The following is a 13,515-nucleotide window of genomic DNA, read 5'->3' as shown; positions in this document are numbered from 1 at the left end:
CAGTACGCAGGAGTTTCGTTTTGGGCAGTTCTGAACTCTCTTCATCAATGCCGTTGGGATTTGTGATCACACGGATAATGGCTTGATCAAAATGTTTCCTGGAGTCAGTGATTGCATCACAATATTTGTTTACGTCTGCAATGGCGGCGATAGCGGAATGAAATAATTCTAAGATGACCTTAACCTATGCGTTTTTTCTTAGTGTCGTTTCAATATTTTTCTGTGTTTTCTTTTTTTCTATTCGGTTGATCACGACTTCTCTCTTGTATTTCGAAAGTATCTGTCGGGTTTTGTGAGCATCCACGTCCTGTGTCTGATGGTTATTGGGACTCAAATGTCACGAGCTTTGGATCCAAGATAACTCTTACGTGTGACATGGGCTTCATGCTTATTGGCAGCGCGACATTGCAGTGTGTGATACTACCTGGATGGTCGACTTACTTCCCGGTTTGGAACGCGTCAGTCCCGTCTTGCCGGGCAGTTGATAATGAAACACACGGTGCGTGGTACAAAATTATCATACAGTTTATAAGTGGGAGTATAAAGAGAAATGGGACAGTTGTTCATCTTGGTATATGAGAAGACCAAAATTAAAGGACAAGTCCACCTTCATATACATTAGGATTGAGAGAATGCAGCAATACTAATAGAACACATCAGTGAAAGTTTGAGGAAAATCAGACAATCCGTTCGAAAGATATGAATATTTTTTAAGTATCTGTGCAGTCACTGCTGGAAGAGAAGACTACTACAGTGTATGATGAAACATGCGTACAACTATATAAGGAAAATTAAAAAATTCACAAAACTTTACTTTTTGAATAAAGTAAAATTTCTTCGACTTGCTACTGACGTATGTTAAGGGTAATATTATTCCCCCTGCCTTCTGAAAGAGAGAAGTCGAGTGTTCTTTTGTTATGCGAGAAAAATGGAAATACATTTGTATGTTGAATTTTTCTTATTCTTTCTTTATATCGTTGCACTCATGTGACATCACAACCTTACTTAGTCTTTTCATCCAGCCGTGACTGAGCAGAAACTTCAAAAATTCATAACTTTTGAACGGATTGTCCGATTTTCCTCAAACTCTCACTGATGTGTTCTACTAATATTGCTGCATTCACTCAACCCACATGTCTATGAAGGTGAACTTGTCCTTTAATGTCGAGTGGATTGTTATCATGCAATCTGACATATCTATTCTCCTCACCAACACACACACTCACACACACACTAACACACACACACACACAATCAATTAAATGTTTTTACTTCAAACCTTTAGAAAACAAAATTTTGGCAATATCTATAACGATAAAAAAAATGGAAAACGATTTGCTCAATATTTGGCGACTGACGAACCACCCGCGTTATCTATTTCATTACATTTTGTTATTCATGCTTTTATCGATATATCGGGTAGCTGCCAAAAGCAATGGTTCATTATGATCATCGTGATTGTGATTTCGTTCAGTCATCTGAAATGTGTGCACATATCACTATTCTATGTCTTAACTGTTGATTTTTCTATAACATTACTAAAACCGAACCTATGATTGCTTTAAAATGTCCGCATGTCTTCTTCTAATTTTATCCAAACTCCCCGACGGAAGGATCCTTTTGCTTCTCGTGAATTGTTAGAACGATTCCTATACGTGAGAGTAATGTTTTAATTTGTCAGAGATATTCGTCTGCTCCTTTTTGCACTCGTTCCATTAGTCGTATTTATACAGGTTTGCGTATTTTTGTGAATTTTGTAACAGATAACGAGTGTCACGACGCCAACATCAGCACAACCCCATCACTGATTACAGACGGTACTTCAAGTGAGTATTACAAGGTGCACACTTTGTATGTTATATGAACTATTATTCACGTGAATTAGCATTCATGTATAGAATTCATGTTGTATGTGATGTGAGTAGCTAAGTTCGAATCAACAACAGTGTAATGCAATACCTTTTCGGTTTGTGTGACTTTTTGTTTTAATGTTTATATCAGTCAAAACGGGGGGGGGGGGAGCCTTCGGTATGTTTATGACAAAAGTCGATTTATGCGTTGTTGTACTATGTGATGCACCGGACTCCTTGCATAATCAATTGAAACATCTTTTCTTCTTATTTTGCATTGTTTTCGAGGCCCCTGCAGCAGATGACTGGCATAAGTTGTTGTATTTTAAAACCGAGTAAGTCTACAGTGGATGCGTGTGCTAGCAGGTTACCATTTTCTTTTACAACATCACGTCAACCTCTTTCCCTGTAATAAATGAAGTATGGATAGTGGTACGGAACAACATCGTGTTGTTTGCCGTCATCGTCAGCCTAAAGCACTTGAAACACAGGAAAAGCTTTTGTTTTTTTAAATATAGTTTGCGTTGCAAAAGAAGAGGGGCATAGAGGCCCATCTTTTTTTCAATGTATGGTTTTATGGAAACGTATAGACTACACGAGTATAATTCCCAGTTCAATGAGTTATCTTTCAAGCTGAGCGTGTGCACTTCCTACTCCCTTGTCGACTGCTTTTGAACGATAGACGAAATTCAGGCTACTGAAGAATGGACGGCTATGCAAGAGACATTGGATTCATCTTTTCCAGGTAAGCCTCGTGTGAAACCTGTCCGTTCATTTTTTTTTTAAATTTCTGGTTAATTCTCCTTTTTTTTTGTGCCTTTGGCCAGCCAATTTTGCGTTCGGTTAATACATCTCTCTCTCTCTTTCTCTCTGTCTCAATGCCATTCACTACTTGTTCTCATTTTGCTTTGTTGACAAGCAGTGAAAAGGTTTGGATCAATCTCGTACTCTCGATTTTCAATTGTTCATATCACGTAATGGTGTAACGGAAATGGATTCTCTGCATATCTCTATGTGCCCTCTTTCCCGGAGGTATAGGCATAATAAGCACTACGAATTTTGTCATCATGTCCGAAACCTTGAAGAAGACGTGTAAATTTCTGATACGATGAAAAGTCGTTGGAGGGAAATGTATGAATATCTTCTCTTCATGTTTTGTTTAAACTGGGATCAACACGTATACTAATTTTGTTTATATGAACGCAATTCTCATGGAATGCCAAACGAGGTGATTTGCTTTACATACAGAAAAGTTGACCTTTCGACAAATTCATACAACTTTTTTCTTAAAGATTCGATAATTTCCGAACTTAAGTTGTATGTTACAATAATATTGTGTATTCAATAGATTTATTTTACAAAAGAAGATGAACTAAAAAGCCATATTGTTTAACAAAATTGTTTCTATTGGCCGTTCTTTTGTATACCTTTACGCTGATATGATTAAGGAAATAACGGGACTATAATGTAAACAAATTTAATCCTTGGAGCTTTACAATCTTGGTATTTTGTCTGAAATTCAATACCTGAATACCTGAATCCAACAGAAAGCAATATGTACTATTTAAGTCATCTAAATCTCCGAATTCTAATATTGTATGTGGTGTTCCCCAGGGATCAATTCTTGGCCCCCTACTGTTCCTTGTATATATCAATGATATAATAAATACATCAAAAACTCTTAAATTTATACTTTTTGCAGATGATACTAATATTTTTTACTCCCATGAGAACCTCGAAACACTGTTTAATACTCTGAACACGGAAATAGATAAAGTCTCCCAATGGTTTATATGTAATAAATTATCCCTTAATGTCTCTAAAACAAATTTTATACGTTTCAAACCTACTGCTTTACAGAACATTAACAGCAGTTATAATATCAATATTGATGGATTATCCTTAACTGAAGTAAGATCTACTAAATTTTTAGGAATTACAATTGACTCGAGTTTAACTTGGAACGATCACATTCATAATATCCACACGTCTGTCTCAAGAACTGTAGGAATTTTATATCGACTGAAAAACTTCATTTCTCAAAATTCCCTGACTATTCTATACAATGCATTGATCTTACCACATATCACATACTGCAATATCGTTTGGGGAAACTGTGGCTCAACTAAAATTAATCCAATTTTTACTCTCCAAAAACGTGCTGTACGTTTCATTACCAATTCCCGTTACTTATCCCCATCCAATCCCCTATTTCGTCAACTAAAAACATTGAAAATTGAGGATCTTCACACCTTTCAAACTGCTGTTTTTATGTATAAATATACATTTAATTGTCTTCCAAAAATTTTTGATGGCTTCTTCACTCCAAATTCCACCGTTCATTCATATCCAACACGTCAGTCGTCCGATTACCATCTCGAAAACCCCAGAATCATTTTAGCTCAAAAATCATTAAAGCACAATGGACCAGATATTTGGAATTCTTTACCCCCTAATTTAAAACAACGTACGTCGTTGAACATTTTCAAACGAGAACTAAAAAACACCCTCATAATCCAGTATACTTCTGACACATAAATATTCATACCACCTGGTCAACAAACACCCTAAACAATGAGTTCACGGCCATAACTGAAGTAACATTCACCTCATCACACTGATACACAAAATAACACTAAACGTACAAACCAAGATTCATCCGAACACAATGCACACCGCACTGCACCGCACGTCCTTCGCACAATTACTTCCCACTCAGTGAGTGGCAAGATTTTCTTTATGTATCTCTTCGTTGTGCCCTTTGCACAATTACCCCCCACTCAGTGAGTGGCAAGATTTTCTTTATGTATCTCTTTACCTGGGGCCATCTTCCTCGTCAAGCTTAGCTTATGATGATGGTCCCCTGCATTTCATTTTTATCATTTCCTATTGCTTCCTTTCATATATGATATTCGTTCTTGAAAAAAAAAGAAAAAAAAAGAAAATGTATGAAAGATCCAAATGTTACGAATATTAGCTGTGTAAATGACTATGTAAGAATTTTGTTGATTTGTTGATTTGTATTGATTTTGAAATGCAGAAATAAAAACTGAACTGAACTGAACTGAACTGAATGTTGATCAGACATTTCAGATGACCTGTTTCTCTATTCAGTAAGGATTGGTGACTGACATTTGAAGGGACACAATTAATCACCTGCACGTCATACTGCCTCAGTGCCTTGTGACTCGTCTGTGTGTGAAATTTGTGCATGCTTGACACCCTAATGAGAAATGCTAAGAAGTTCATAATATGTTTTCAAGCATTCACTCGTTATTTGATGACGAATTATCGATTTGATGAATTCTGTTTGTCAGTTTCTGGAGAACAAAATATGGAGACAGAATATTCTGTACTGACTATTGGATCCCCTGTCTGTTTCGCTGCTATAGTACTTGCCATTTTATCTCTCGCTTGGTGCAAACATCACCAGAAAAAGTGAGTAAGAGCACATTCTTTTCTCTTCATTATCTTGTGTGTTTACCTCATAAGAATAAATAAATAAATAAATAAATATATATATATATATATATATATATATATATATATACAATGCTTATTTACAATGCAATACATCATGTTTTACAAACATTGACATATAACAGCAAAGACGTTCATACTAATGGATGAATATTTGTACGATTCCCAGAACTGCCTGCAGCCCAACAGGTATTCAATGAAAGGTGAAAGGACGGCAATGGAATTAAAAAAAAATCTTTCGATTCTTTAAAGTTCACATTCATTGGAAGTATGGCAATTTGTTCCGGAAATTTGCGAAAACGAAAAAAGAGAAATGTTGATTATTTGCCAAATTTGTTTCCACACGAACCTGTGTTTAAATTTTATTACAATGACGTATATTCCCCCAACCTTTCGTCTCGTATCGTTTCTTTTTACTCAACAGAAATTGTAGGCACCCAGAAAATTCAAATAAATCGAGTACCCACTCATCGCACTCTATCAATACCAACGCGATGCATCGCGCTTTGCCGGAACATCCCGGCAACAAAACTGGTGACGCTACAGCTAATCAGGATGAAGTGCATCACATCTACCAGAACTCTGCAGAGGTAGTCACCTTTGATTATATCGTTTAATATAGCAGATCGTTACTTTCGAACGGAACTCCCTGGAGTATTTAACTACCTAGTTCCATATACAGAAATATACTCGACCTTTAAAATAACGAATTTTTCTCACTGCAAGTGTTATATTCACTATTTTTCTATAAGCAAGGTTAACTCTCAATTCATATTTATAATACGTATGCAACTCTATTTTGAATCAATCACACTTTTGTTACAAAGCTTCCATAAATTTGTATTTTTTCGTGCTTGGTTTCCAGGTAAGCTGTCACTCCAATATCACATGCTTCTACCTTTCTCCGGTACACTGCACGGCACTGATATTTATTACATTATGTAGTTATGTAGTTATGTAGTAACCGGAGGGCCAAACCCCAAAAAGTCGCTTACTTAACGAGTGAGTTGCACTCTCTCTACAAACTAAGTAGACCATGCCTATTTTCAAGTTTTTATTGTAACAAACAACATTCCACTGGTCTACCTCAAAAAATTTGTTGCGAAAGCCTCCAAATCCAAGATGGCGTCCAAGATAGCCGCCATATTTACTGAATTTGTTATTTGAAAGGTAGAATTTGATTGAAAGATCAGATTTCAACAAATGTGATGTCATATGAAAGAGAATAAAATTTTCTACAAGTTGATACCATTTTTGTGGGTTATTGTGATAAGTGGATTGAGATTTTAAGGAAAAAACACTCATTTTTTAATATTTTTCTGAAAAAAGGAAAATCATGAAAATGCTTGATTCAGCATAAATCAGAGAAAGACTAAAGGATTATCTTGAAACGTTTCAAGAATTTTGTTTGACATATAATTAATATTTGGAGAAAATTAGGGGTCAGTACCGTTTTTGGTTCAGGAGTTATAATGTCTCAAACTTGAAAACTCACCATGTAAAAATGGCCACTTTAGTTGTGACAATACCTTGTTGGTCGTAAAAAGAGCCTGCGCGCGCCAAGACTACTACACGCACCACTGACACTGGCGCTTGTAGCAGTGCCAGTGGTGCGTGTAGTAGTCTTGGCAAACGCAGACATTTTCTTTGACAAACAAGGGTTTGTGCCTGCAAACTAACTTTTCATACCAAGTGGTAGCTCAGGTGACGCTGATTGCTATTATTTCAAAGTAGATTGTTCTGAAGCAGATGAGATGAAGCAAAAATATCTTTCAAATAGAGGTAGAAGCTTGAAACAACCTTGCTATAGAAAGTTTGAAACAAAATCTGGATCAATCACTCGAAAAATTCTAGATTGCAGGCCATCAAAGCTGACATAGTGTATTGCGCCAAAGTAAATGTATCATTTCGATTTTGATACAATTTTGTCTGTTTTGCTGTCTATTTATATGGTTTTTATATATTCTGAACATTTTAATGCTATTTCAAACCATCTTAGGTTTTTACGGAGACATTTTTTTTTCAGAATGCACCATAAATATTTCTCTAAAAAGTAAAAAAATCCCATTTTACATAATATGCATTTACACGCATCTCTTCCCAAAGACGTCACAGAGGGTCAAATCCACGATCGTGCTTACTTTTCGAGTTCCACTCTCTCTATAAACAAGACCATACATAATATTAAGCATACAAGCTGTACTAAGCAATGTTCCGTAAGTACACCTCAATAGATTTGTTGCAAAAACGTCCAAAGTACAGATGCGGTCCAATAGGGCCGCCATTTTTATTGAAGTTAACATTTCAAACATAAAATTTGATAGAGACATTGGATTGCAACACATTTGATGTCATATGAAGGAGAGTAAAACTTCCTAAAAGTTGATACCACTTTAGCTGTGTATTGTGATAAATTGGGGGGGGGGGATCCATATTTTTACATTGTCTTGAAAAAAGGAAGAAATGTGAAAATGCATGATTTAGTATTTATCAAAGAAGAACTGAAGAATTATTTTGAAACCTGCGATTGAGATTGCAATTTACTGAGATTGAGACATAGGTCCTAATTCATATTTCTGGAATTACAGGCAATATCATACACTATTGACAAGTTAACGTCTAAAACTTGAAAAAATTACATCTATGCATTATAAATTTTGCATACAATGTGTTTATATGGTCACAGTCATGTAATACTGTAACGGTCTAGTAACTTGCAAGTAACTGCAAACTAACTTTTCATGCCAAGTGGTAGGTGACGCTGATCGCTATTACTGTAGCAGTTCATCATAGTAGATTGTTCTGAGGCAGATAAAATTGAACAGAAAGTATTTTCCAAAAAGAGATAGGAGCTTGGAATTTGGCACAAATTTTGCCAATGTGTAATATTTAGCGATAAAAATAGTATCCACACAAAATTCAAGATGGCGGTAATTAATCGAGGTTGTCGTTCAAGGCATTATTTACCATTAGTGCACGTAAAACAAAAACCCAGCTTTACTTAATTCCTCAAACTAGTTCTAAACTGTGAGTTAGGGATAGAACAAGTATGTACAAACTGAAATCAGTATAATTAATGCTAAATATTGTTAGATATACTAAATAGATCTGATAAGAATGTTTTTTTATATACTAAATTGTCAACAGTTATGGCTATGGTTTCTTGAAAAGCAATGGTGATATCTCTGTATGTTTTAGGCTTTATTATAATTTTTTTACATGGTAGAATGTTTTGTAATACAACTAACCTGCACATATAAATCGAATGTGATATCTCTCCCAATGGTAAAATACCTTTAGTGTGTTGCGTCAAAGTTAAATCTCAACTTATTACTTATAATTTGATATATTTTTAAAATCTTCTTATATTGCTGTATATTACATGTTCCTATACATCCGAACGATAATGTGCTAGTGTAAACCATATTGAGGGTCTTTTTTTTTGGGGGGGGGGGGGGGATGGAGCTCATTCCAGTGTTAGGGTAAGTCCCAATCTTTGATAAAAAAGAAATGCTTCTGTATCAAAGATATGCTTTTTTACTTGTATGTTACTCTGCTGTTGTAGAAACGCCTGAATGATGATGGTATATGTGTAATAATGTCTGATCCGTAGATGTCCTTGAAAGCCCTTCTGATCCGACCCCTCCCCCCCCCCCCCCCCAAAAAAAAAAAAGGAAATCCGACATGGCGGCAATTTCTCAACTTTGTTATGTGAAATGTGTTGTGCGAAATTACTTTTCAGTATATTGTTCGAATAAAATTGTCCAAATTGATTATTCGTGCTGTATATTCACATTTACAAATAAGCATTCTGAAACTGTATTTTCTGTTACCAGATTTTTCTTACATTGTTTTTAGGCTGATTTCAATGTGTCACAATTGATCTGAGCTTATGGCATTGGTAGATGCTTTCCCATATTAGATATCAGGATCACTCGAGAGTGAAAATGTTCGTTTTCACTCATTTTAGAGTGACCTCGGGGATCACTCGAAGAGTGACAAGTGATCCCTAAGGCAGGGCTCGACACTAACGGTGGTCCGGTGGCCCGGGGCCACCAAAAACGCACGTCGGGCCACCAAAATGTCAGAAATGAAGGACATAGGTGGCCTGATCGGGCCATCCAAAAAGATCGGATATTTGCCTTTGGGCCACCAAAAATAAAAGTTAGTGTGGAGCCGTGCCTATTAAGGTCACTCTAAAATGAGTGAAAATGAACATTTTCACTCAAAAGTCACTCCAATTTCACTCTAAATTCACCGTTTTCTTGTTATTCACTCCTCACATCAAAAGCAAAATCTTCCACTCGATTTGTTTTTTTTTTTCTTTTTCGGAGAGTAGAATATCACTGGTTCTAAAAATGTGTCCATAAAAACCTAAGACGGTTTAAGATAGCACAACAGACAAAATTGTATCAAAAACGAAATAATACATTTACTTTGGCGCAATTTTATACACTATGTCAGCTTTGATGGCCTGCAATCTTGAATTTTTTGAGTGATTGATCCAGATTTTGTTTTAAACTGTCTATAGCAAGGTTGTTTCAAGTTTCTACCTCTATTTGAAAGATATTTTGGCTTCATCTCATCTGCTTCAGAACAATCTACCTTGAAATAATAGCAATCAGCGTCACCTGAGCTACCACTTGGTATGAAAAGTTAGTTTGCAGGCACAAACCCTTGTTTGTCAAAGAAAATGTCTGCGTTTACCAAGACTACTACACGCACCACAGGCACTGACAAGCGCCAGTGTCAGTGGTGCGTGTAGTAGTCTTGGCGCGCGCAGGCTCTTTTCACGACCAACAAGGTATTGTCACAACTAAAGTGGCAATTTTTACATAGTGAGTTTTCAAGTTTGAGACATTATAACTCCTGAACCAAAAACGGTACTGACCCCTAATTTTCTCCAAATATTAATTATATGTCAAACAAAATTCTTGAAACGTTTCAAGATAATCCTTTAGTCTTTCTCTGATTTATGCTGAATCAAGCATTTTCATGATTTTCCTTTTTTCAGAAAAATATCAAAAAATGAGTGTTTTTTCCTTAAAATCTCAATCCACTTATCACAATAACCCACAAAAATGGTATCAACTTGTAGAAAATTTTATTCTCTTTCATATGACATCACATTTGTTGAAATCTGATCTTTCAATCAAATTCTATCTTTCAAATAACAAATTCAGTAAATATGGCGGCCATCTTGGACGCCATCTTGGATTTGGAGGCTTTCGCAACAAATTTTTTGAGGTAGACCAGTGGAATGTTGTTTGTTTCAATAAAAACTTGAAAATAAGCATGGTCTACTTAGTTTGTAGAGAGAGTGCAACTCGACCTCTGTTTTTAGCTTTTGGCCCCCCGGTTATAGACAGAAGCCTCGTGATGCCATAAGGACACATTCGGTTGATCAGGACGACAATACTCATATCAGTTACCATGAGGTGTACACATTTTTTTTTTCAAACACAATGCGCATCTCTAGAAATAAACTTAAAAAGTTAATGTCAGCAAACAAGATCATGCATCAGCGTGCCACCCTCTACTCTTTATTATCCTTGATAGGATCACACTCTTGAAGGGGAGGTGGTCAACAATCTACCGGACACGATTTCGCGGCCTCTCCGTGACGTCAGGCCTACGAGATTTGAACAGGAAAAGACTTGTTACATTAACAAAGTCACATCATTTGGACAAGAGATCAACAGAGATATGTCCATCCAGTTCAGACCGGCAGATAACGCTATTAGATGTGAGGTCTCTGAATGGTCAGTTTACGAAGATATTCTTTCAACTTCCAACCAATCCGCATCCATCAGAGAACCACAGCATGGTCACGAGTACGCCACTATCGAGAGAAATGAGAAACGTGACCCTCTTGCGATAGGCCTAAACAATTCTCTTTATTCTGTGACAATATACTCCAGCAAGCAAAGGGAAGAGCGCGAGTTGGACGAAAATGGGTATCTTGTTCTTGAAGCATGTTCTGGTAAAATCGCCGAAGATCAGTATGTGGAGATGGACAAAGAAGTACTCACCACAGCATCTTTATATGAAGATATGCTGTTCCCCCAGAACAAATCTCCATTGGCAAAATAACCCTTAAGGTCAACATATGTGTAAATTGCAATGTATAGGAGAGCATTGGATGTAACCTAGACATTTAGAGATCCTTTTATTCCTAACTGTGATTCAATATGGAATAAGGTGACTAACGTAGGAAAGTTTTATACGTGATTGATGCCCCTAACTCGTGGGGAAAAAGACAGTTTTAAAGGCTAGCTATTTATCGTTGCTGCACCTTATTTTTTTCCAGCGTGGTCCATGAAGAGTTGTTTTCATAGCATTTAGAAAATATGTACTGTTCTCGTCACGGATGGGGAATACACTGACAAAATAATGCCCTCATCTCCCTGTAAAAGGACAGTGGAAACTGCTGATAAGCGCAATTGATGTGTCCTAAAAGTAAATATATTTTAGAGAAGTAAAAATCTTGACGGAATAGAGATAATTATGGTTTTTATTCCTCGAGCAGAATTATCTATGAATCGCTGCTGTAAGAGACTAAAGATATATAGCAGCAAAGAAGACTGGAAGCAGCTGCAATAGCTGTAGAAATAACGATGACCTCAGATTTATGGAATAGAATTTGCGCATTCTTAAGCAAAGACAGCATGTAAATTACCTCAAGTATATTACATTTTTTGTACTTGTATTTGACGTAATCTGTATCATCTCAGAAAGACAATTTTCTTCATTTTGTCTACATCCAGTATAACGCACTTTAAAGAAATGAATGGAATCTCTTCAACAATTATATTTAGAGTAAGAAAGAAAACTTAAAAAGTGAAATCACAACCAAGATCATCCAATGAAAATCGAAGTTCTCCAATTAATTAGTCACCGATGCTTAGAGCAAACTGAATTCCTTGACAGCATCAAAAGCAATCATGTAATACAATGAAAACACTTTTTTTTCAAATAAGTACAAGAAGACTACCTAAAGAGAAGTTAAACCTATCTTTAAGTTGACTTCATCAAGAAGAAACAAATAGTATCCTGACTAACGGAACAAGGGAAGTGTGTCATGAATAACAAAGTAAAGGAGAGGAAGTTGTATTAAGCGTTGATGGTCACAATAGTATTGCAGATAATATGATTCGATTGTCTCACACCTGTACAATTAATTTGCGCATCAAATTATCTTGTATTTTTTAGAGCAATGGTTAACCCTGAGTTGTTGTAGGTAAAGTATCGTCATAATTGGTAAATCATTATTGCCTGATTATAGTTTTGAAGGGGGAGATACAATATCTCATTCTGATCCTTAAACAAAATGGAAAACAATTTTGTTGGGATTTGTGCATTTGCAGCTGCCAATGGTGGATTTTTTAAAAATCTGTTTATGAGAAGTTAGATACTGGTAATCACCATTGAATGATAGTTGCACCCTGTGCATTACGTATACTGTATTTCAACATATTGTTCTAATCTCAGAGTCTTACTCAGAGTGATGAAGGTGTCTCGAAGATTAGTTTACACAATGAGATAATTATGTCATGGATCCTACTTGCCATGCTATCACTTTCATTAGAAAGAGCACTGATTTACCGTTATAGACATGATAGATGTTGTACTAAACAGATTTCAAAAGTAGAAATATAGGTAGGTATATTTTACGGAGATATAAAAAGTTGCTACAGACAAAAGTAAATGTTGATCACAAATTATCTCGTACCTGTCATGCCTGTTCTTTGTCATTATAATGATGTTTATACTAATGGCCATCCTCATCTTCTCTTGGAAAAACACAACCTAAGAATGAATTGTTTGTTAAGCTGAAAGTTTAATCTAAAGTTTCTTTTCTGAAACCAAAAACTATGAAACATAAGGTGAACAAATCGGAATTACATTGTTTGAACTGACGTTATTTCAAAACATATTTTTGTTTTTTAGAAGCATCTGACGAATACAAAACATATGAAATATATGTTGCAGACAAATACATTTTGAAGGTTGGCATATGAATACAGAACACAAAATATGGTACAGTGGAAGATTATTCATCTCCAAAGATGACAAAAGCCAACGGTACATAATATGTCAGCGTTAAACTGCATTTATATGAATATATGATATACCCACAGCAAAAAATAAATAAATAAATAAATAAATGAAAAATAAGTACTCT

The 13,515-nt window shown here is 35.7% G+C and overlaps 1 protein-coding gene across 1 annotated transcript; it reads left to right on the top strand.

Moving 5' to 3' along the window:
• Positions 1-2,543: 2,543 nt before the first annotated feature.
• Positions 2,544-11,423, top strand: LOC139720647 (uncharacterized). Its single transcript, XM_071632004.1, has 4 exons — positions 2,544-2,595; positions 5,168-5,288; positions 5,755-5,920; positions 10,890-11,423. Exons 1-4 carry the CDS (start codon positions 2,565-2,567, stop codon positions 11,421-11,423), a joined length of 852 nt encoding a protein of 283 aa, XP_071488105.1. The 5' UTR covers positions 2,544-2,564.
• The last annotated feature ends 2,092 nt before the right edge of the window (positions 11,424-13,515 follow it).

The sequence above is a fragment of the Diadema antillarum genome, unplaced genomic scaffold (assembly GCF_040938485.1).
Source record: "Diadema antillarum isolate AM-2024a unplaced genomic scaffold, OU_Dant_1.0 scf00000131, whole genome shotgun sequence".
Lineage (NCBI taxonomy): Eukaryota > Metazoa > Echinodermata > Echinoidea > Diadematoida > Diadematidae > Diadema > Diadema antillarum.
The sequence above is the reverse complement of the archived record's forward strand: the minus strand, read 5'-3'. Positions and strand labels throughout refer to the sequence as shown.